The following is a 23,703-nucleotide window of genomic DNA, read 5'->3' on the forward strand; positions in this document are numbered from 1 at the left end:
GGATTAGCAAACATCAACGTATTATTGCATGTATTTATTAAGAAGACTAACTAAACAAACAAAAGAAAAGCTTCCTACCTGTTGAAAGTTTCTTGATAGTAGAGTCTTCGTAAGGCATGGTCAAAACCACAAAAAGAATTGTTACGTTTACTTATAGTCACTTACACTACACGAAAAACACTAAAATACTGTTATTTAATGAAAAATATCGTTAACACACAATTTTCATCACGCACGCGACCGAAAAGCTCAAACAGAAACAGGTGCCCCACCATCCCTTTCATGAAAAGCTGCTACCTACACGGTGGTNTGGTACAATTATCTATAAGAAAAAATTTAATAAAAACGATTTTGTAAATTTGTCGTACTAATACGTCAAAAAAATGACAACACACCACACACCTTCTTGCGATACATAGTTCATCAATTAATCTATGAGTTCATCAATGGTTCATCAGTACATGAATGATCAACCACAGAGCTACAAGAACCAGTAATAGAGCATAAGCTAAAAGAATGAATCGAATTTTCTCTTTGTTTATCTCTGTAGAAACTCGTTTGTGTACTTTGTATAATGTAATCATTTTAAAAGTGATAAATAAATAAAGAAATAAATAATTTATAGATTTATACAAATGATCAAGTCATACTACAATCTTATATTTCCATAGATAAGTCTATCTCAATAGTATGTTCTATAGTATTAACACTGTTTTATAGTACTTGTAATAGAGGGCAGCCATAGTAATTATAGTTAAAAATTAAGCGGTTAATTTAAATTAAAATTTTGGTACTAGGAAAGCAAAAACACTAAAGTATTTTACTGATGTACATTTATTGTAGTCTAATAAAGCATTAAACGGTATAAAAATTTCAAATAGGCCTATATTGGATTGTCCTATAAAAAATAGTCATTACAGTAATGGACGTGTCTTTGAATGGGGTAGTGCAATAATTGGTATAATAAATCTCCCTTATAAAAAACTCTCTTAAAAAGTGGTATCTTTAATAGATGGAATGCTTATTTTAAGAGACTTTTTCATACAATAATGTTATCTGAAACCAAAAGTTTACAATACAAAAACAATTTACATTAGACCAGAAATGCATATCATACTGCATATTTACAAAGGACAACTCATTATGTTTTGAAATAAAAAAAGCGTCAATAAATCAAAAACAAAAACTTAACTGTATAGAGATTCTTGTATTTGATTCTTTAATGAGGTCCATATTTTTGAATAAGTGCATTATTTAAACATATTTGATTCATGAAAATGACTTCAAATAATTCTATTACAATAATAATATAATGAAAGAATCAATACATTTTAGGGCATCACAATTTTTGCTAGTTAATAAAAACAAAAATTTAAATGACTATCTCACAATTCACTAAATTTACTTTGGTAAGTTGTTTCAACAAAGTAAAAATAAAAAAATTATCAGGTATAGTATGATCATGACAATATAGCTATACTACGTCGAGCTGCACCATTCGAACTGTTAATATTATCTAAACTTGACCATTTCTTCAAACCGTTTTTAATTGCTTCATTTGTTACTTTATCTTCCATAACTCTTGACATAGCTTCTAACTTCTGGGCCCTCTCTTTACTTAAAGGTTCACTTGGAAAAGCCAAATCATTAGCTTCAGCCAGAGTTCTTAAATCAAAATAATATTTTGCATAGACACTTGAGGGCACATTAATGTTAAATTGTAATAACTCTAAAAACTGTCTTTCAAGTTCATTCATGTCTTCCACAGTTATATCTTTTAATATTTGGCAATAGTCAACATTCCAAACAGCTTGATCATCCCATACTTTGGATGCTAATAGAATTGCACCTAAAACAATACGTTTCCAGTTCGAAGGGGCTATATCTAATTCTGCATAAGTTAACAGGCGCTCTAAGTACACTAAGGTAATAATGGCACATTCTGCAGTAAGTTGGGCAGCATTGAATAATGTCCTTATAAACTTGTATATCTGCCTGTGTTCAGGATTAAACTTATCATAATCTTCACTAACACCTTCTCTAGTTAAAGGATGTAGTTTTTCATCGAAAATTTCTAGCTGGCGTTCTGAATCACGATTTTTTATATGATAGTAGATAGCCAGGGCAACACACTTAACTGTGTTCTTTAAATTCGGTTGAGATACAGTACTATCATCTAAATATATGGTAGAACAAGAACTGCTCTTTTTTAAAGTCCTCACTTCAGCAATTTGATGTTGACTCTTCCTTCTAATCAATCCATTTTCAATGGCAGACTTGGACTTTTCCATAAAAATTGTTCTTGCTGTTGGATCCTGTGAAGGATCTGCTTCTCCATCATCTGCCTCTCTTTCACTAATATGCTGTAAATTATTGGTACTGATTTCACCTTCTGGTAGGGTTTCTTCAAAAGGTATTACTACTCGACTAGGTTGAGGGCTGGAATAAGAGCAGCAACTGTTTTTATTACCCATAGTCCTACTTTTTCATTTGTATAAGTTGCACTCATATTATTTTGTTTATAAAGCTGGTGAAGCCAACAGGTTAGTCAAGTTGTTCCAAACAATGCAGAACATTTTATAACCCATATGAAAAACGATGGAAGAGAATGTGGTACTTCTATCCAGTATCTTATCATTACATATCAGTGCTGTTATTTTCATACCAAATATTCACAGTGATAAGAGTTACGAATTAAATAAACGCATTGCACACCCACAATACGTATACGCCTACTTTTATTGCCGGTTGAATAATTTAATACACCTGCAACTTCCAGTGACTAATTTTTTTTTATTGCAGTAAAAATGTAAAGAAACCAGGAACACTCGAAGTCATTTCGTAACATGATATTATACAATGCGTAAATGTTCACAAATTAAACTAACTTGTCATAAATTTACTTAACGAAAACACAAAACATGATACGATGATGAACAACATGATACTTGAACTCGTGAACCATTCTTTATCACTGTCTTATTTATATTGATCTCTTTTTATCTACATATAATATACAGGGTGTTGCAAAGCTTGATATAATTATTTTAATAAACAGAAGAATGCAAAATTTACGAAAAGATTAGATATGTAATTTTAAAAATAAAAGTTTTCCATTCATGAATACCTAATATTTTTAATAATCAACCCAAATTCAATCAAAGCAGTAAGTTACTATGTATTTTTTATTTTAGAACGTTACTAAACTTGCTGAAGCATTCTATCAAAATATATTCGATAATCGTTATATTTTATTTCTTTTTTTTATTTTTTGTAAAAGTAATAAAATAACTCTATTTTGGCAAAATAAACCTCCCAGTATAATTGGAAGGTCAAGAAGAAAATGGCGGATGGTTTTGTTGTCAACGGTACAAAGTGAAAAAAATACTTTTCAAAGAAACTAAAAAATTAATATTTGTCTGTATGAATGACAATTTTAACTTGGAGAAAATGCTTGTACATTAATTATAACAAAAATATTCCTCTTTATAACGATGGGGTGAAAGTGCATTTAGCTTGGACTTATCTATTCGGCTTTGTTATTTATTCGTAGTGCAAATATTTTCTTATTTCGTATTTTGTTTAAAATCGAGGCTTCGGTTTTGTTCACGTTATGGAAGTAGACGTTTTGCAAGAAACAGTTTCTGAAAAATCTGATGCATCCAACCCAGGAGCCGATTCGTGCGATGATACAAACGTAGTTGAAAGTTGCAATTATAGTAAGGAAAATACACCAAGTTGTTCTTATGATAAAAAGGATAACGGTAAGCACGTTAACAACAAGAAAGTTATTAAGCATGCACTACGACAACAAGCAAAACGTAGGCGTAAAAATACAACAATTGCATCAGGTAACAACAATAACACTCCTCTCCCTCGAATTATAGTTAAGCCACTTCCTCCACAATCTGCAGAAGAGCCTGCTCCAGTCACTGTACAAAACACTACACCTATTTTAAAGCCTCAACACACCACTCAGACAACTATGAAGGAAGTTTTAGCTTCAATACCAGGTTTTAACATGAAGCCTAGAAAGAGAAGTAATAAAAAGTTGTCAACAGCTGCCCAACTAGAACAAACCAAAGAAGGTTGTGTTGATTTAGAGACCCCTGATTCTATACTGGTAAATACTAATTTAAGAGCTTTATTAAATAAAGCTACATTTGCAGCATTACCACCCCTATATCAGCACAAGTTAGTGCAGTTGTTACCTGCTGTTGATAGACCTCCTTTAACAACCAGTAACTGTACAGACATTGCTAATCGTTTAAGTGTATCAGGGCTAAACAATGAATTTTTTGCTCGAGCTTGCTTGGAATGGCAAGAAAGGCTGGCAGAAGGAGAATTTACCCCAGAAAATCAGCAAAAGATTAAGACTGAAGCAGATAAGGAAAGAAATAGATTAGATCCATGGAAGTTAAAGCATTTTGAACCCATCTGGGGTGATAAAAGTTTAGCAGAAAGTGAAGGGACTAATAACATAACAGAATCAACACCTCTACCTAGACCTCCAATTAAAACCACAATTAAATTAAGACCAACGACATCGATAAGCAATAAAAATAAATCTGCCCCACTAGTGAAACGAATGCGAACTGTAGGTGCTGTGACTCGTTCTTGCTCTAGTATTAAGGAGGAAATTGAAACAATAAAAACCGATGTTTCAACTAAAATAGAAACATTGAATAAGATAGAATATAGTAATAAAGTAGAAGTGACTACAAAATCACCAATACCTGATTTACTCCCCATCAAAACTCATAAATCACAGCTACAGAAACTAGAAAATATACACCGAAACTCTAATATAAAATTAAATAAATTATCACCAGAAATTATAGTTTCTGAAAGGAATGAAAATAACTCCTCTCCAGTACAAAGCCTTGCTGAATGTGGAGACACGCAGTCTATTGTTAATATTAGTGATGCAATTATGGAAACAGAAACAGAGACAATCATTAGCTTTAGAGAAAATTCTGGTGATACTAACGTACAAGAAAAACGGCGTAGATCATTAAGTTCTGACAGGGATTTAAAGTCTCCAAAGCGTAAAACACCAAGTCCTGATGTTAAAGATGAAATTCAAACTGAGTCCAATGTTTTAACTAATCTTAAAGAAGCACAGACAGAAACTGCAGTCTTAGAAAGTAATCCAAAAAATTCATCTTGTGAAGTCATTGAAGCATCAACAAACAGTGTTTCAGAAAATATGTGTGATAATGATCAGTCATTAGAAGAAACAAGCAACTTAATTTGTGAAATGGCTGATACAAACTATACCAAGCATGAAGAAGGTGGAGGAGAAGAAGAAGAAGAAGAGGAGGAGGAGGAGGAGGAGGAGGAAGAAATAACACTGGAAATAGAACATGCCACCAATACCAGTGAACAAAAGGAAGTTGATGTACTTGACAAGGAAATTCAAGAAAAGGGCCCTTCTCCCAATGAAGACACATTTAATGAACGTATAAATCATGTAGAAAAAGGAGAAACAAATTTAAACTTAAATACAGAAAATCAAATTGACAAAGAACAGTTATATTCTGATAATTCAGAAGAAAGACCTGAAGAAATAGATTCTTCTTCTTTGGCTGATAATTTACATCATCAACCTGTACAAAATGATTTACATGAACATTTTCAAATGTTACCAAATTCTATTATTCTTCAACAAGAATCTATGATTTTGGAGAGGCCTTCTTGTCCAGATAACTGTGAGAATGTGCAGTGCATTGAAGAAACAGCTGAAAAGCTGGAAGCAAGTGTTTTGGAGTCTGATTTAGTACGGAATTTGGAAGATGAAACTGAGGACAGGTTTATGGATGCAGAAAATTATGTCCTTGAGTCTGGTCAAATTACCTTATCATCTACACAAAAAAGTGAAAAAGAAAGGATGGATCCTAATCTTCCACCTGACTTATTTGGAAATAGATCAGGTACATTTAAATTCTTATTAACATACTATTCTAACGAAAATGGTAATAATGCTTTAAAATTTAATAATGTTACTTACCAAAAAAAAAAACCATTAATTTTTTACGATTGACAATATTGGGGCCTATTTTGTAACCAATATGCTTTTTAATATTGCCATTGAAATTGCAACTGTAACTGACACTTAAATGTTCATGTTTTGTACCTGCACTTGATAAGTAACTACTGAGAATATTTTTATATTTTTAATGTTTAAAGTTTCCTAATGGCATTGTATTGGTTGTCCACACTTGGGTGGTTGCCTTTAATGTTTTTAAAACATTCGATAACAGTCTACCATTGGTAGTGTCATGTTTCTAAACAACTGTGTGTGTTCCAATGCATTTTTGTTACAGTCTTGCAGTTGAAAAGAAGTCCATGTAACTTCTTGTAGTTGTAACAGATTATTGGAGTTTAATATAAATAATCTAATAATATAAGCATTTAAGTGATTCAGAGTGGTTTATTTTTTGAGAATTTTCATTATTCAATAGTTTTACTTTTATTTTATTACTATGTAATTATTGTTTATTAATATGTCGTTTTAGAAGATTGCTGGGCTGTGGTAGATTCAAGTACGGAAAAATTACTCGAAGTTCCCCTTCATGCCCTAGAAACAGTCCCTGTTGGTATGGTGGGTGCTGGCACATCATCAACTGACCATGTTGAAGTAATTCCTATGCAAGAAGAGTTAGAAGTTCGCCTTGAAGAAGGTACCTTTCCCGTACCGACCGATTGGCCCTATGGAGTAAAAATGGATTCGGATATGGTTGCCGCAGCTTTGGGTAACAACGAAAACAACGGCAGTACTTCAGATAATTCCCAGCAATCCCAGACATTTCCCGAATATCCCGGTAACCAAGTTAAATTAGAACTAGAGGTGACTTTGACTCCTGAAATGTCAAGCACTGATACTGTGGTCACATGTTCTATAAGTAATAGTGGCACCGCAACGGTTACATCGGCACTCAGTAAAACGGTGGCAACAGTAATCCCACCAACAACAATAGTTTGTCTCCCAACAGTAGTAACAACGGCCCCGGTAACGACACAACAGCCCGTACTCAATCAAGTATCTCAAACAGTGAATTTGAATCGTCAAGGCATGGTGCAGAGTTCAAGTGCCATACCTTACATGCAACTGAGCACCAGTCAGCCGATTAGAGCAGTACCAACACATAGTAAAGCGAAAACGACGAATAAATCTGCCGGGGGCACGAACCGAAATCGAAGCAATAATAAACCACCTCCTGGTGCCGTCAATCTTGAACGAAGTTATCAAATTTGCCAGGTAATGTTATAATGATGTTATCTAAAATTTTAATTACAGTATTTTCAACATTAATGGTTGTTGCTAAAATGTATTATATTATGTCTTCTACTTCCATTAAAACTTATACTGTATTATCAATCTAGTTAAATAAGTAAGACTGTTTATTGACTTTTTATTAGGCTGTGATTCAAAATAGCCCCAACCGAGATCAGCTTCGCTGTCAGTTAAAGCCTCCGCCCTCGTTATTAGCGGCTGCTACGGCAACTTCTAATCCTGTAAAGAAAACCGAAAACAATAATCGTCCGACACAGTACGGAAGCGTAAGTTCTTCTCGTGGCTCCACCAAAACGTTTACGCCCCCATTGCCTGCTTCTGGAAATTATCAAATGGTTCCTGGTACAAATGGTGTCAAAGCGCTGCCGCAGAAGGCTCGGATGGCCTATCAACAGAGACAACCCAGTCCACCTGTGGTGGTACGTCACGTGTTTACATCCGGACAAGGTATTCCTGTCACGATGGCTGTACTTCCCCAGGCTCAAACACTCAGCCCTGAAGTGAGTGAGTACAGAGAATTAATTGTTTATGTTCCTATTGCGCTAGAAATCACATTATTTTTTAGTATTTAGTTTGTTTTCTGTCTAAATCTACTTTATAGGAAATGTACTGTACAAGTACAGAGGTAATCTATGCAACGTGCATACGTGATGTATGTTGGGTTGCATAAATCAATTTAAATGATCTATCGAACCTGCATGTAAACGATTTTTATCCAAGATGACATCTATCTAGAATGTTTTATTATTTGTTATTTATTCATTCATTTCATGTGGACATTGCAAGCTACATTGTTAATTAAAATATTTTCTGGGTGTTAGGTAGTTGAAGGCCAGCCTGCGATGAGTCAAGTAGGTCAGTACATTCTAGTGCAACGTGCAGGACTTGGTGAACATCACGGTGTTCCCCGATCTTCGAGCGCTCCGCCGCCGACCCAGCCGCAAATTTCATGTCCCATAAATGCCGGTGCCATGTCTCACATGGTATCTGTGGGATCAAGAGGCGGTCGCCCAGCTAGCGTAGAGATCGAAAACCCCGCCATTCAACAGCAGCAACAGCAACAACAGCCTCCCCCCGCTGACTTCTTTGTTCAGTGTCCTAACCCTGGTACGCAGGCCGTAACTCGTCGTCAACGCGTGCCACAGGGCGTTATCTACGGCGACGTAAGCGTCGACAACCAGATGCAGAATTACACGATAATAGGCGATAATGTGATGATTGACCATCCGGCTGCTGCGATGCAGTCTCAAATGACGCTTGCACAAAAAGGTGCGCATGCACAGCAGGTAACTGCACGTGCTGCTGTACCCGCACCGAATGGCAACGGAGTAATAGCCGCAGCCGCGTCCCCATCTGAACCTCCATGCGCGTGCAGACTTAAGGCGATGGTGATGTGTAAAAAGTGCGGAGTCTTCTGCCACGACGACTGTATAGGACCAAACAAGCTGTGCCGCACTTGCCTGATACGGTAGGAGGTGTGACGACCGTTTTATATTTTTTATTTTATTTCGTACGCTTCCTACTGATTTTCTTATTTTTGATTCCTCGCTGGTTGTTTGTTATAATTAATTATTGGCGTTTGGTTTTAAAGCGCGTGATAAAATGGTTTTTGGCAGGTAAATTTTTGCCGATCGAGTATACGAATATAACTTGTTTTATTGACTTAAAAAATAAATAGATTTCGTTTTGAAATTTATTAGTAATGAAATATTAAGTGATACATTTTAAAACGGCTCTTAATAGTTTTTTATTACCGTTTTCGGAAATATAATTTAACATACTTCGGAGTAAAGTACATAGTCAATAGAACAAGTTATACATTTGCTGTTCTAGTCGGATTATTTGTGGTTTGTAATGTTTGTACCGTATCTTTTGTGATCATTGATCACCATGTGTCGTCTTTTTTGTTTCGGTTTCATGCTAAATTAAGCAATTTTTAGGTTTACCTACCAGAAAACTTTAATTCTAAAGTACTTACTTTTAAACAATAAACTCAAGTACTGTGGTAGAAGAAACTCAAAGACTTCATTATTATTATTATTATTATTATTATTATTACGATATCGATAGTTCGAGTATTACTTTTCCAATATTTCTTTGCAAATGTAAAGTTGTTTATTTTTTAATTTAATGTCCTCTCGTTTTACAGAATACTCGTTAGTGTACATATTATATAATATAGAGATAATAAGTTGCAAAGAATGCAGTGCAACTTCTTTTTTTATCATATGCTATATAATACGCATTTTATTTTTTTACTTTGCATTAACGGATTATCTTGTATTATAAGTTATTTATTTTTGCGTTATTAGATACAGTTCCCCATATTATTTCCCTATACTCGCGTTAAGATGAAAATATTAATGAAAACGTAATTAATCTACTAGATCGTTCTTTCCTTATAATGATCTTACTAAACCATAAGAACACGAGCTCCTTGGTTATCGTTACATCGTTTCCACGATTGACACCAATAGTTTTCGCATTTCATATGATCATATGAAATGATTACTTTCGTCAGATGATTTTTATATTTCAGAAAGCTAAAACTTGAATATTTGAGCCTCATTAGTGCTTAGAATTTATTCTCAATTCACGTAAATATATTTATGAAAGTAATAAATGTACATTAAAAAAATCCAGGCAGTTTGTTTGTTTAGATCCTAAGAATTTTTTGTATCAAAAAGTTTATCTTTTATCATTTCTTTTACAACTTTATTGGGGCATATATTTGAGGAAAGTAGTCATTATCTGTTGTCGTTAATTAATTTCTTTTTCACATTTCTTAATGATGATTTCAAATTTTCCACTAATGTTACATTTTTAACCATGTAAAGCGTTATTTCTAAAATTGATTGTACACCGTTATATGGACGGTTTATCTGATAATTGCTTTTATAAAAGCGATCTACCCAACATAAATTTTTGAATGTTAAGCTACCTCAGGTTCTGGCATAATCTCTTTTAGTGACTTGTGCAATAAATAAACGTTATATTTAAGCGAAAGAGTAGTAGTGAGGGCGCTATCAACAAGCAACTGTAGTCAAATTCATTACATCTCTTGTCGGTAAAAAAGTCGTTTTACGATTGTCTTAAATTATTTAGGTTTTTTTGTGTAAATTTCGACATGGTTTCACATTTCATGGGGAAATTGAAGATGGGTTCTAAACAGGGTATTTATTATTGTATGTATAGTTATTTTATATTAAAAGTATTGACCATAAAAGATTTTTGTACTGGGAGGTATATTTTTTTAAGTTGCCATAAAGTAGAAAGTAGAATTTAAATGCAAAATAGTGAAAGAGATAAATGGTTTCCAGTGATTAGCTGCTTTTTGAAAGTGTCCATGTACAAGATACTCGAATTTTGAAAGTCTGAAATTATCAACAGTACATCACAAAACTGACTTTTAATCGGATATTTCAATAAATGCCTATTTACTGCTTTATCAGCGTTTAGTTAAGTTTGTACTTGTAAAATAACGAACTTTTAACACCCTTTTCGCAAACTTCATACCTTTGTAAAAATACCAAAACCTGTTATGGTTGGTTCTGATAGGTTTAAGTTTAATGTAAATATTGTGGTCTCAATTTATATATGCTTTAAATTTTAAATATATTACTTTAAAATTACTTTTTTTCAACTTATATTTTGATAATTTATATTTTCCTGTTAGAAGGGAGGAAAAGCATCCCTTTTTTATTACTTAAAAGAAAAAAAAGTGAGTATTGAATTGTTCGTTCTGCCATTACAATATTAGATTATTAATTATACATTAATTATCATTATATTATTATAACTTCAAAACGGGCACGTAGTGTGTCGCCATCTGTTATAAAAGTTTACTGCTAACTGATTCGATAGGTATAGATTTAAGTGATGGTATCAGGTTGTCGAATATATCTTAAGTCAGCTGATCATGACAACTTTGTAGGCTGTGTTTGGAGATGATGTTGATTAACCAAATTCAAAACAAAGAGATGTCATCTAAAAAGTCGTGAATATCTAAAACTGTCTTGTGCACTTAAACATAAAATGGATACTATTTATCTAATTGAACCCATAGAACCCGATGATATTCCTCTCACATCAGATCCTGTCTGGATTTTAGGAAAAAGGTACAACGCTCTAGAAGGTCAGGAAAGTGAACTTTCATTAAAATAATAAAAAATGTAAAAGTTATACCCATACACTTCCTTTTTAGAGTTAGAAAACATACGACAAGATATAACGACAAGGATATGGTGTACTTACAGAAAAGGATTTATACCTATTGGGGGTGGAGATGGTTTAACTTCTGATAAGGGCTGGGGATGTATGTTAAGATGTGGTCAAATGGTCTTAGCACAAGCCCTTGTTAATCTTCACTTAGGGCGTGATTGGTTTTGGGATACTGATACAAGAGACTCTATTTATTTAAAAATCTTGCAGAAGTTTGAAGATCGGAGACAAGCACCTTTTTCCATTCACCAAATTGCCCTAATGGGAGCTTCAGAAGGAAAAGAAGTTGGACAATGGTTTGGTCCAAATACTGTGGCCCAAGTTTTAAAGTATAGCTAATATTTTTAGTAAATATTGATAAAATAAATAAAACATTTATTTTTTAGAAAACTAGTCAAATATGATGAGTGGAGTTCTCTAGCAATTCATGTAGCCTTAGATAATACAGTTGTGATAAGTGAAATAAGTATGTAACTGATTATATTCATACTATTTTAATGATAAGATATGTAATTTCTAGGAGACCTTTGCCAATTTAGAAATCATCAAAGTAATACTAATAATGCTAATATGACTACTTTAAGCAAAGATTGGAAACCATTATTATTGGTAGTACCTCTAAGATTAGGACTTACTGAAATTAATCCTATTTATGTTAATTGTGTTCAGGTAATGTATTAAGTTTGTTGTTAGTTTGGAATTTAAATATTCCATTCTCTATAAATTTGTAGACGTGTTTCCAATTTAAACAAAGCCTTGGTATAATTGGTGGTAAACCTAACTTGGCTTTATACTTTATTGGTTGTGTTGGAAATGAAGTTATATTTTTGGATCCACATACAACACAAAGATGTGGTTTTGTGGAGACTAAAGAAACTGATGAACAAATGGAAATGGATTCCACATACCATTGTAAACATGCTTCAAGAATAAATATTTTGTCAATGGATCCATCAGTGGCAGTTGTAGGTATATCTTAATTTAAGACTTAAGGAAGTAATGTTCATTTTTAAAAAACATTTCTAGTGTTTCTTATGTGAAACTGAAGAAGAATTTGATGACCTTTGCAGTCTAGTCAAAACAAGTCTTATTACACCTGACAAACAGCCTCTGTTTGAAGTTTGCTATGAAAAACCAAAAGAATGGTCTTTTACTGAAGAATCAGCTGAAGAGGCTTTAGGAGCTTCATGCATAGGTAAGTTTCATGAAATGATTAAAACAAAAGATTATTGCATCTAAATTAATTACCTTGAATTTACTTATTTGAAAATTATCTTTATAATATGACAAATACTCAGGCCGTATATTTTCGATGGGGATGTGCAAAAAAAAACTATACAATAAAAATTTAAACAGAACAAATTCCAAATCGATTTATCATTTATTATGTATTCCAAAATTATTTGAAATTATTAGACTACTCTAAAGTTAGAATTCTTTTCAGATTACGATGACAGACAATTTGATTCTGATAACGAATTTGAAATATTGTAACATAAAGTTTTTGTAAATAATCCTTATTGGTGACCTCATATACTATGTGTAGGTTTTTATATCAAATTTGCAACAGATTTGAGTGCATTTAGCTTATAAATTATTGTTTTTTTAATTATAAANCGCTTTTGTAAATAAACAGGTGCAATTGACTCACTTGTTAATTATTTTTTACATAAGAAATATTAAATAAAATAAATATTTTTACATCATTTATTGAAACACTTGAAAAATTGTACATTGATTTCCAAAATTTATTTTAACTACAATTTGTAGTAACAAACACAATGTAAATACAGAATGACCATCTTTGGCACTACAAACTTAAAAAGGAAAGACATAAATGCAAAGCTAAAACCGTAATATTTCTCTATAATGCCATTATAAATAGTAAATTGCACTATTCATGAGAATTAAAAATTAATTCAGCACCAGTTTTTGTACACCTTCGGTGAATAAATGGGTGCAGTTTGTTTAAAACTATTATCTATGTATTAAATAAAAAGTTTTCAAGGTAATTAGTAAGCCAAACGGAATTGATAATTAATAATTAATCAGTGTTAAAAAATAATGTGCCAACTAATGAAAATATTAAACGAAGAATATCTAGTCCCTCCACAAATATGCAAGTATGAAAAATAAATAATTAAGCAATCTCTTTAGATGTTACATAAACAATAAAAATGCAGTATGTTACATAGTAAGGTTCTAATTTTCTAATATGTATATTGCACAATTTCAAAGGTAATCTTATGTCAATGCATTAACAAATATTCTCTACAAATTAAAATTTTATTTATTAATATGTGATTGTGATTTTTGCACTGTTTTGTTGTAAAGTGAAGTCGCCTAATTATTTACAATCGCCTTTCTATGTAATCATATGGAGCAATGTTAAATTTAAAATTTCAAGTTTATATTTAGGCACGTTGTTGATTTATAGAGCAAAAAATAAAATGCGAATAAAAAAGCTCGCCTAGGGTTAATTAAAGCCGGACGTTAGTTTTCGCTTTTCATCAAGAAGACTTACTTTACAAGCAGGTACACAGTTTCAAATATACATTTAAGGTAATAAATATGATTATCATTTTAAAAACTATTTTAGCTCACTTCTTTTTTATGCGAGGTATATTAATTTATACAGAATTAAATTATTATATTATACGGACATGGACTGTACATGTATATTTCTAAAATAGCAATTGCAAACTTAACGGTATAGATTTAAGTGATGGTATCAGGTTGTCGAATATATCTTAAGTCAGCTGATCATGACAACTTTGTAGGCTGTGTTTGGAGATGATGTTGATTAACCAAATTCAAAACAAAGAGATGTCATCTAAAAAGTCGTGAATATCTAAAACTGTCTTGTGCACTTAAACATAAAATGGATACTATTTATCTAATTGAACCCATAGAACCCGATGATATTCCTCTCACATCAGATCCNAGCAAACATGTTCTTTCTAGATGGGATCTTTTTTCAGTTTTGAATTTAATGTTTTATTTTTTCAGATATCAATAAGTTAACAAAAAACACCAAAAACAAAATCTACTTTCAGTAATGTACTGATATGAACTATTATTTTACCACAACCAACTTGCATAAGCACCCTGCATCAGTTGTCATGCTTGAGCGGACTTGAAGGGGAAATTTCTGAAATCAATTATGACCACAGTTATGTTATCCAAGGAGCCTCTGTGTAACGATTCTAAAGTAATACTTCTTGCCCCATAATCACTTTCATCTAATCTCTCTTTTATAAATGCTATTGCATCTTCATTAGAAAAGGTATCCCACAATCCATCAGAAGCTAAAATAATAAATTGTGGCTTATGATCATACAGATCAAATGTCAGTATGTCAGGATCAGCAATTACAAAATTTTTGTCCTTTAAGGGATAATCACCCAGTGCTCTTGATGTTGCTAAGATACCTGCCACCCTCCAAACACCATTGAAAGAAACAAAACCACCTGCTTCTTTAATTCTCTTACGTTCCCGCATTTGTTGGGGTTTGTGATCAAATGATAAGGGAATTGCATTACCCTTATTATCACACATTACTCCACGAGAATCCCCAACATTTGCAACATATAATTTTGTGCCTTCTAGAATAGCAATAAGTGCTGTTGTACCTGCAACATCATAACTTTTCTTTGCAATTTCCAACAATAAACGGTCTGCAGCTAGCACTTCATCAGTTAACAGTTTTCCATAATCAACTTTACCACTTTTGTCAAAATAACTAGTTGTTGGAATTTGTTTAAACATTGAAGTGGATGTATTACGGACTTCCCTAGTAACAGGCAACTGTTTGTCCAATTTGCTCAGTATTTCTTTGTCAGTTATCTCCTTGATTCCTTTGTAGCATTCGTCTGTTGTGGATGTAGTTTTTCTAATACTTCTCTTACGCTCTTGCAACATTGGAGTAGACGGTTTACTTTCATCTTTACTGTCTTCCTTACACTGTTGTTCATCAGGATTTTTTTCTGGTACTTTTCCACTAATCAGATCTTTAATTTCAACAACTTTCTTATACAAATTGGGTATAAGTTTTTCTTTAGCATAATTTGCTGCAAATTCTCCTCCATGTCCATCAAAAATTGCAAATAAAGAGACGCCAGTATTATTTATGTTTTCATTTATGACAAATCGATCTTCCATTTTTGGTCTTCGTCCTTGGATGGCATATGCAGCAGACTGCTGAAGCTGTAACTGCCAACTTGTCTTTTCTGCATCACCAGTGTTGAATAAACTAAGTTTTTGAATCTTTCCTTTGGTCCCTCGGCTAATCGTGAATTGCAGTCTACCTAATAAAGCACGACTCCATACATCAAGGGCTTGCAAATACATGAATATCAAAACTATGATTGTCCCAAAGATGAAAACTTCAGGTTTAAAAACATAAACCTTCAATAATCGCCATAGATATGCTAGATATGTTAAGGGTGAATGGAAATTTATATTTAGAGGAGCACCCCATGCAAATCGGGACATCATTTTTAGATGCGTTACGTAGGTTTGGTAAATAACTCGATCTTCTAATTCGTCTTCCATGATTTTCAGATATATAAGTTTGTTATCAACAATGTAGTTGTAATATGCACATTTTATTGTTTTTTGTTTATTGTAATAAGACAAAAGATAGTATTTACGACTGCTATTTACTATTTCATGATGTAGATGGAACACAAAAATAATACACCGGGAACCGTTTGACGTTTGACGGAACTTTTTCTTGCTATAAATTGCAGCAGGTGAACCAACCTTGAGCTTCGGCTTCGAAATGACGTAAGGGAATTGAGTCGCAAAAAATGTTTAAAATGATAATTATTTAATAATTACGTCATGTTGGAGTGTAGTTTGAATGCAAACAATGTAGGCATTATCCATATCAAACGACGAATAATAACATTATCGACGTTATCAATACAATTAACATTCCACTGTTCTTGTGTTTTGGTTACTTTCATTTACAACAGGTTTTTTGAGATGGTCTGTTTTATTGTGTTTATCTTATCGGTCGATTAAAAGGTTGAGGACCAGCAGACATGGACATGAAATTTCAGTTATTAAAAATACTGCAATACCAAAACAGTCTGAGATAGTAAAATGAGTGAAAGAAAATTCACAAAAAGCTTGGGAAAGCCGGGAACAGCAGCTCAACTACGAGAAACAGTTTCCCAGGCCGTAAAAGAAAGCACCGTGCAAGTAAGTTTGTTAATATTTAATTTTACTTCAAAAATTCATGCTTTTTATATACATACATGGGGGACAAGCCATAAATAACAATTCTTAAATAACAGTATTTGTTTTTTGTTACATAATAATAATTTTGACGGATCCTCACACCTATTAATAAAAACAGTCATATAACATCTTATAAATGAAAGTGAAAACGCGGGAATGCCTTTTAATTTTGCATGTTATTACTTTATCTTGGTAAATAGTTAACTTAAAACACATTTTTTAGAATAAACCTCAGCTGGTAGAACCTCTAGATTTTGAGAATTTCATACTTAAAAACAAAACCCTTTTACAAAATGACCCACAACGTGAGCTTCTTATTTACCCCTCAGATGACATATCAGTAAGTAAAAAATTATAGATATATTAATTTATATGTTTTCTATATTTATAAATTTATATTGTCTGTACCTTTTATTTTGCAGCAAATTGTTTTACCTAAAAAATTCAGAACGGTATCTCATGTCATCCCTCCAAAATGTGAAACAGAAGACTGCAGTTTATTTACAAAACAATGCATTAGTACATATTCGTCCAATTGGAATCTTGTGCATTATAAATATAGTGCTTACTCAGGGTCATACAGTGACTTGCCTAATGGTAATAGAGAGGAGGATCTCCAAGAGGAGATTTTTGAAATTGATATTGATTCAGATACAGTGGACAGTTCAAAATCCCAGGGGGATGGTATAACTAAAGAGGGTTATTTAATGAAAGGCCCAGAAATTGGTAAGCATTTGTAAATTGTTTTCATTTATAAGAACCAAACGGTTTTATTTAGATACTGTTCTTGTGAGAATGCATAATATTAGATTAATTACTTTACTATCATGATATATATGCCACAAAAATTATCTGTTTTTAATAAGTTGTTTTTGAGAATTTCTTAATTAGTTGATAAGCAGTTAATGAGTAATAATTAAAAATAAAGCAATGATGTCTGGTGAAGTTTTTGTTTAAAAACTATTATCTCACATTATTTTATTGTAAATATTATGTAAAACTTTTTTATTTTCGCGCTCTTGAGTTTGTGTAGTAATATATTTTATTTTATTAAAAATAAAGGGACAAGTGCAAGTTTAAATTGCACACGGGATATTGTTCAGTATAATAAAGTCTTGCCATAACACTTAAAATGGGAAGGATTAATATTTTATTCATGACAGAAATAAATCCAAATATATAAAAGAACAATTACCCTTTATATGTATGTAATTTTTACCGAATTTAAGGTTCTGATAGAATGTTTTCAAATATCGGATCGAAATCGTTCAAAAGGCGGTACTGCTTTTTAAGACAAGAAGTTGATGGAACCTACATTTTGGAGCTTTTTAAAGATGATTCAAAGGCAGAAGCCAAAGCCACAATAGTAATGGACTTCTGTACAGAAGTTGTTAAAGTAAAAACTATAGTACATCTTTTTTACAATAAATATAAACCAATCATCTTTTTAGAGTATGAAAAGGGGTCGTTATTGTTTTGAATTGAGAATGACTGCGGGACATAAATCTTACCTTTTGGCTGCCGAAACAGAAACAGAATTTAAAGACTGGTTGGGAAAGTTGTGCTGTGTGTTGCACCAGAACAAATTACAGGAAGAAAAGAGAGCCGCGTCGTTAGAAAGAGGTATAATTTACATATTTATATTAATTTGACTGTTCTTAAGAGATGGATACAATCTGTTAAAATATTACTTCATTTCAGAAAAAAATACACCTCCCCCGTCTCCTCAACCTCAGGTTTATGGAACTCTTAAGGGTCTAGAGCAGAGTATGAATCCTCAATTAATAAAATATGCTCGAGAAACAGACGTTAGTATAGCGTTAGCTCGTCGTGAAAATCGGCATAAATTGTTCAGTCTTTATCCCCAAGTATTTCTGAATCCAAAATTGTCAACTTGTGTCACTTCTGAGCAAGCCGAGCCTTATAAAGAAGTGTTTGGTCAGCGTATTTTTATTCGATGCGAAAGCCTCAAATTTAAACTGCAGGTTCCTGTAGACGATAAGGATACTATGTGCCAGGTAAAGCAGTTTGTATTAATTTCCATCCCGCTAAACATACTGTATCTTTAAGATACGTAATACAAAATATTCAGTTTTTAGTTGAATTAGAATTTCCAAAATTGTTGAACTTAAAAATTATTTTTTAATAATAAAATTGCGAGCGTGTTAAATGATTTATTTATTTTCTTTGTTTTTATAATGTATACACTTTATTAATACTATACTAGGCAGTATACATTATAGTATTATATTTTAGATAATTGTATAAATTTTAATTTTTTAGTATGTTTATTCCTTTTTCCAGGTTGAACCATACCATACTTCATTGTGCCTATTTGATGCCAGAAATGGCAAAAAACTGACTGAAAATTTTCATTTTGATGTTAACAGTATGAACGTTCGGTCGTTGCTACCAAATCAACAGAACGGTCTTAAACCAGACTCTCACGGTCCGAATTTTTACCATACCCACACGGATCTTCCTTCAAATGTCTCATGGGATTGGATTATGTATCCAAAACAGTGTATATTGAGTGTTACTAATCCCCATCCTGATATCTTTGTTGTGGTGAGAATTGAGAAGATTTTACAGGGTAGCATTTGCCAAGTGGCAGAACCGTATATTAGGGCTGCGAAAGATCCCAAATTAGGTTTAAAAGTACAAAAAAGCGTTTCGGCCTGCTGCCATAGACTTGGTTGTTACAAGATGCCTTTTGGATGGGCTGCAAAACCTTTATTCAGGTTGGCAAAATCAATTTTTGCTGTTCAGTTGCAATCAAGAAAGACACTTAATTACAGTAAACATTTTAACTTTTCTTATGTTTAAGTTGATTTGATAGTGCAAAAAGGTGTTTTTTTATATTTGCAGATTATACAGCAATGAATTAGATACATCATCTGATTTTCCAGCTATTTACAGACAAGAAAGTAATAAACTAAGTGATGAAGAATTATTAAAATTGCTTTCAGAATACAGAAAACCTGATAAATTTAGTAAATTGACTGTGATACCTGGGTCTGTAAAAATGAAATTACAACCACTAGTCGACTTGCCTGAAAGTAAGTAAAAGTAATAAGTAAAGCTTTTGTAATTTTTTTGTAAATATTGTTTTGATAATGTATATTGTCGTATGTATGTAGGCAACCCAACATACATAATGACAGAATAGTTTTTAGAAGTCATATTCTGAAAAGGCAAACCAACATATAATGTCATTAGTAGGCAACGCAACATACATGTGACAATATAATGTCATCAGTTAATATAATATACTAAATGTTTCTTATTATTTTGTAGATTCTTTAACAACCTCATTAACCCCTTTGAAACCGTTCCCGATTCCTCCAATTTGTGAACCCACTATAGAAGTAACCGAATTCGAAGGTAGTTCAGAAAGAGATGTTCATCCATACGTCACATTTGTTAATCACTTGTTCGTCTATCCCCACTGCCTTAGTTTTGATACCCAGAAAGTTTTTACTAGAGCTAGAAACATAGCGTGTGTAGTAGAGATCAGGGACTCTGACGAAGATGGTGCCAAACCTATTCAGGTAAAATTTATTTCATTTGTTATGTAAAGACTCGTAAATTATTTTCGTTGACAATTTTGTCGCATATTTTCGGTTTGAAATGTTTATAAAATTAAAATCAAACGAAGTTATATTTTTCTTTGCATTTGTGATAAACAAACTACAAGAAAATGGTAATACCTATTTGAGTTCTCCTTATATTTATAGTGCTTTGTGATTCAAATATGTATTGAATAATAAACATGAACTGTTCATATTTGTAGATGAACTTTTAACAACTTTTGTTCTGTTTTTAATATTCATATAATAAATATAAAATATGAATTGCTTGTATTAAAATTACTATCTTTTACGTTCTTATCCACTTTTCCAGTGTATTTATGGGCGCCCAGGTCAGAAACCTTTAGTGGCTCAAGTGTCTTGTGCAGTATTACACCACAATACGGTGCCAATGTGGTATGAGGAGATAAAGGTCAAATTGCCAATCAACCTGAACCCCTCTCACCATTTGTTGTTTACCTTTTACCATATTTCCTGTGATATTTCAAAGAAGCGCGATAACGGTGTCGAAAACTGTATTGGTTACGCGTGGCTTCCGCTTCTCCAGAAAGGAAAACTAAATCTGGATACACAAAGTATTCCCGTTGCTATGCACCTGCCAGCCGGTTACTTGTCAATACATCCCTTCGGTCTAGGCAAAGGCGTAAGTCCAAAAGATTACAATTAACATAATCTAACCAACTTTTTTAAATTTATTTTCGTATAAAATTAATTTGCGCTGATGACTTCTTATGCGCATATTGTGGAAAATGTATTTGTTTTTAAGAATGCCGGGCCAGAAATTACATGGGTTGATGCCCAAAGGCCGTTATTCACAGTATCGTTCAATCTTGCTTCAACAGTCAACACTAGGGATCAGCACTTGTTCAACTTATTCTCCCATTCAGAACGTTTACTTGATCCAAAACCGACTGCGTTACCCAACGAGAACGAAACGTGTAAAATCATCAAGGCTCTACATGCGATCCAGCTGACAACTCTAATTACGTTTCTGCCAACGCTACTTAACCACTTACTCACGCTTCTCGTTGTTACAAATAACGAAGAAATCTGTCTGAATGTTATGCGTGTCCTAATCAATCTTGTCAATATGGTCTACGATTCAGGACGCAAGGAGATCCTTCAGACCTATGTTAAGTACGTGTTCGTTCAGCCGGAGAGTAAAAAACAAACGACCGTACATGAGGAAATGGTTAAACATTTGCCCACAATTTTGCATCCAAACAATACCGATTTTTTAGTCGTTAACAAATTTATGCATCATGCAAATTTTTTCTTTGATATTATGATCAAGGGCATGGCACAACACTTACTTAGTACAGGGAGAATAAAGGTAAGAAAATTATTTGTATGTTTATTGTTTAGTTATTTTCCTATTTCTGAGAAAAGTTTTATTACGAACCTCTCTAAATATAATGCGTTATACCTTTCGTGGAAACTATGCTTTTAAAGGTCCTTTCATTATATTATTTCTTTTAGATGCATAGGAATGAAAGATTTCCACTCGAATACTTGCAAAGAATCGAATCGTTACTTGAAGTGCTGATACCATACATCATTAATAAACATAAAGAAATGGCAATAGAGACTGCTGAATTGAACAGAAGTTTAGCTCATTTTCTGAAGGTAAAAAAATACTTATTGAGCGTTTATGCATTAATTTATTAAATTAATTTGTTCTTCTCACAGAAATGTTTGTCATTGATGGACCGTGGTTTTGTATTCGGTCTGATCAACATTTATTTCGACAAGTTCAATCCGAGTGACCCGAGAGTACTTCAGGAGTACAAATTCACGTTTCTTGAGATCGTCTGTAATCACGAGCATTACGTTGCATTTAACTTGCCTATTCAGCACACTCGTCTCAGTCCAAAAAATCGTTCACCTGATTATCTCCAAGAGTACAGTCTATCAAATGAGTTTTGCAAACACCATTTTATAGTTGGTTTGCTCCTATTAGAAGTGCGAACTTCTTTGAATGAAGTACAACATGTGCGAAAAATGGCACTAACTACACTTCGAGATCTCATGGCAAAACATGAGTTCGACGACAGATATCGGAACAAGGGCAAAATGAGTCGTATTGCCCTTATTTACATCCCTTGGCTGAGCATAGTACTCGAAAACCTAAGTCGGTTATATGCGATAGATAAACAGGATGATGGAAACAGTAGCACGATAGCAAATAGATTGTCTACTAGTAGTTCGTACTTATTTGGCAAAAGTTCTACTACCAGCGATCAGCCCAAAAGTTATAGGTTTACCCTTCACTTGGAAAAAGACAGCCCCATGCATTTGAGGAATTCTGTATTTTTCGATGCCATCGCTGGACAATGTAAGTGTTTTAATTTCAGTTAAATATTTAGTTGATATAACATTCTTTTTTTTTTATTATTAATCAGCTGTGGTAAATGGAAACAGTTCTATGAGCCTTGAATCGGATATTTCTGGAGATGCGCTATCCATAACGTCTTTGGAGACAACAATAATTCGCGAACCTCGAGACGAAAGCTTAAGAAACGGCGAAGCCAAGTCTCATCATCGGGGCTTGAGCACGGCCAGTCCCCATCTTCAACGTTACGACAAACTTCAGCCGACCGAGGTGAAAGATGTGCTTCTTTGTTTTTTGTTTGTGGTGAAATATGTTGGCGAAGAATGTTTGATCTCTTGGTGGCAGCAGTGTGCCGACTCCGATGTAGTCAATTTTTTTTGTGTGCTCGAAATGTCCCTGCATTGTTTCAAATATAACGGAAAGAAGAATATAGTTGTGGTTAAACAAAGTGTCCAAGATGTAGTAAAGAATAAACCCGCAAAGGCCCATACTTTACCCGCCAGAATGAACCCACCTGATTTTAATCACGAAACTAGTGGCACTCTCATCATTCACACGGTTAATCGCGAGAATTTGGTTAACTCAGGTATGTAATATGTAACATAATTCGACGATTACTAGTATTTTTAATGAACAGAATAATATATTGCAGTTATTTTGACTTTTTTGCTGTTATTTATTTTATTTTTCAGTCAATTCTTGGAAAAAAACTTTTATAGATTGCATTTTATAATAACGATAAGCTTGTTATAGTAGTTAATTTGAAATAGGTTTTTTTTTGTTGTAGAAAATGAAAATTATAAGAGAGAGCAAGCAATAATGGAGCAAAACATGACGAACGAAGTGGGTTTAATTGTATTAGATAATTTAGGTCTTTACTGTATGCATTTTAGAACGAGCATTTTAACTAACGAAGGCGATAATAACGTAATGAAAAAGATCTTCGACATTTATTTGGCATTTATGCAAATTGGGCAGAGCGAATCTGTTTTTAAACACGTTTTCGCCTCTCTAAG

The 23,703-nt window shown here is 33.0% G+C and overlaps 5 protein-coding genes across 9 annotated transcripts in view; 3 read left to right on the top strand and 2 right to left on the bottom strand.

The window, feature by feature from the left end:
• Nucleotides 1-816: 816 nt before the first annotated feature.
• On the bottom strand, nucleotides 817-2,982 carry LOC108742172 (cyclin-Y-like protein 1). The gene has a single exon (XM_018477228.2). It carries the CDS (start codon nucleotides 2,472-2,474, stop codon nucleotides 1,461-1,463), a length of 1,014 nt encoding a protein of 337 aa, XP_018332730.1. The 5' UTR covers nucleotides 2,475-2,982; the 3' UTR covers nucleotides 817-1,460.
• Nucleotides 2,983-3,308: 326 nt separating this feature from the next.
• LOC108742209 (polycomb protein Asx) lies at nucleotides 3,309-10,297 on the top strand. 4 transcript variants are annotated; one of them, XM_018477299.1, is made up of 5 exons: nucleotides 3,309-3,764; nucleotides 3,888-5,933; nucleotides 6,519-7,261; nucleotides 7,423-7,797; nucleotides 8,119-10,297. In XM_018477299.1, exons 1-5 carry the CDS (start codon nucleotides 3,614-3,616, stop codon nucleotides 8,767-8,769), a joined length of 3,966 nt encoding a protein of 1,321 aa, XP_018332801.1. In that variant the 5' UTR covers nucleotides 3,309-3,613; the 3' UTR covers nucleotides 8,770-10,297. The 4 variants fall into 4 exon arrangements, with proteins under 4 accessions (XP_018332801.1, XP_018332799.1, XP_018332800.1 ...); XM_018477297.1 differs by having other exon boundaries at nucleotides 3,309-5,933; XM_018477298.1 differs by having other exon boundaries at nucleotides 3,309-5,933; nucleotides 6,522-7,261.
• Nucleotides 10,298-11,224: 927 nt separating this feature from the next.
• On the top strand, nucleotides 11,225-13,127 carry LOC108742211 (cysteine protease ATG4B). 2 transcript variants are annotated; one of them, XM_025975122.1, is made up of 7 exons: nucleotides 11,225-11,432; nucleotides 11,502-11,847; nucleotides 11,905-11,984; nucleotides 12,039-12,187; nucleotides 12,250-12,483; nucleotides 12,545-12,713; nucleotides 12,963-13,127. In XM_025975122.1, the coding sequence occupies exons 1-7, from the start codon at nucleotides 11,333-11,335 to the stop codon at nucleotides 13,010-13,012; spliced, it is 1,128 nt and encodes a 375-aa protein (XP_025830907.1). In that variant the 5' UTR covers nucleotides 11,225-11,332; the 3' UTR covers nucleotides 13,013-13,127. The 2 variants fall into 2 exon arrangements, with proteins under 2 accessions (XP_025830907.1, XP_018332804.1); XM_018477302.2 differs by lacking the exon at nucleotides 12,963-13,127 and having other exon boundaries at nucleotides 12,250-12,487; nucleotides 12,545-12,659.
• Nucleotides 13,128-14,468: 1,341 nt separating this feature from the next.
• On the bottom strand, nucleotides 14,469-16,283 carry LOC108742201 (protein phosphatase 1L). Its single transcript, XM_018477279.1, has one exon. The coding sequence runs from the start codon at nucleotides 16,070-16,072 to the stop codon at nucleotides 14,639-14,641; it is 1,434 nt and encodes a 477-aa protein (XP_018332781.1). The 5' UTR covers nucleotides 16,073-16,283; the 3' UTR covers nucleotides 14,469-14,638.
• An 81-nt stretch (nucleotides 16,284-16,364) lies between these two features.
• LOC108742199 (dedicator of cytokinesis protein 9) overlaps nucleotides 16,365-23,703 on the top strand; it is a 21,605-nt gene continuing 14,266 nt past the window's right edge. Inside the window, exons 1-14 of the mRNA XM_018477277.2 lie at nucleotides 16,365-16,726; nucleotides 16,989-17,105; nucleotides 17,188-17,491; nucleotides 17,995-18,161; nucleotides 18,217-18,388; nucleotides 18,467-18,783; nucleotides 19,070-19,506; nucleotides 19,634-19,824; nucleotides 20,063-20,316; nucleotides 20,669-20,998; nucleotides 21,122-21,688; nucleotides 21,835-21,981; nucleotides 22,045-22,690; nucleotides 22,758-23,273. Of these exons, the coding sequence (XP_018332779.1) occupies nucleotides 16,628-16,726; nucleotides 16,989-17,105; nucleotides 17,188-17,491; nucleotides 17,995-18,161; nucleotides 18,217-18,388; nucleotides 18,467-18,783; nucleotides 19,070-19,506; nucleotides 19,634-19,824; nucleotides 20,063-20,316; nucleotides 20,669-20,998; nucleotides 21,122-21,688; nucleotides 21,835-21,981; nucleotides 22,045-22,690; nucleotides 22,758-23,273 (4,264 nt within the window). The 5' untranslated portion in view covers nucleotides 16,365-16,627. The remainder of the gene's footprint in view (nucleotides 16,727-16,988; nucleotides 17,106-17,187; nucleotides 17,492-17,994; nucleotides 18,162-18,216; nucleotides 18,389-18,466; nucleotides 18,784-19,069; nucleotides 19,507-19,633; nucleotides 19,825-20,062; nucleotides 20,317-20,668; nucleotides 20,999-21,121; nucleotides 21,689-21,834; nucleotides 21,982-22,044; nucleotides 22,691-22,757; nucleotides 23,274-23,703) is intronic.

Source organism: Agrilus planipennis, unplaced genomic scaffold (genome assembly GCF_000699045.2).
Source record: "Agrilus planipennis isolate EAB-ADULT unplaced genomic scaffold, Apla_2.0 scaffold283, whole genome shotgun sequence".
In the NCBI taxonomy this organism is placed as follows: domain Eukaryota; kingdom Metazoa; phylum Arthropoda; class Insecta; order Coleoptera; family Buprestidae; genus Agrilus; species Agrilus planipennis.

Bases quoted from the DNA above. Each gene is read 5' to 3' on its own strand.
- LOC108742211 (XM_025975122.1), top strand. From the start codon at position 11,333: ATGGATACTATTTATCTAATTGAACCCATAGAACCCGATGATATTCCT. The intron at 12,484-12,544 runs GTAGGTATATCT...AAACATTTCTAG, and splicing joins TGGATCCATCAGTGGCAGTT to TGTTTCTTATGTGAAACTGA. The intron at 12,714-12,962 runs GTAAGTTTCATG...AATTCTTTTCAG, and splicing joins TTTAGGAGCTTCATGCATAG to ATTACGATGACAGACAATTT.
- LOC108742201 (XM_018477279.1), bottom strand. From the start codon at position 16,072: ATGGAAGACGAATTAGAAGATCGAGTTATTTACCAAACCTACGTAACG.
- LOC108742172 (XM_018477228.2), bottom strand. From the start codon at position 2,474: ATGGGTAATAAAAACAGTTGCTGCTCTTATTCCAGCCCTCAACCTAGT.
- LOC108742209 (XM_018477297.1), top strand. From the start codon at position 3,614: ATGGAAGTAGACGTTTTGCAAGAAACAGTTTCTGAAAAATCTGATGCA. The intron at 7,262-7,422 runs GTAATGTTATAA...ACTTTTTATTAG, and splicing joins GAAGTTATCAAATTTGCCAG to GCTGTGATTCAAAATAGCCC. The intron at 7,798-8,118 runs GTGAGTGAGTAC...TCTGGGTGTTAG, and splicing joins CTCAAACACTCAGCCCTGAA to GTAGTTGAAGGCCAGCCTGC.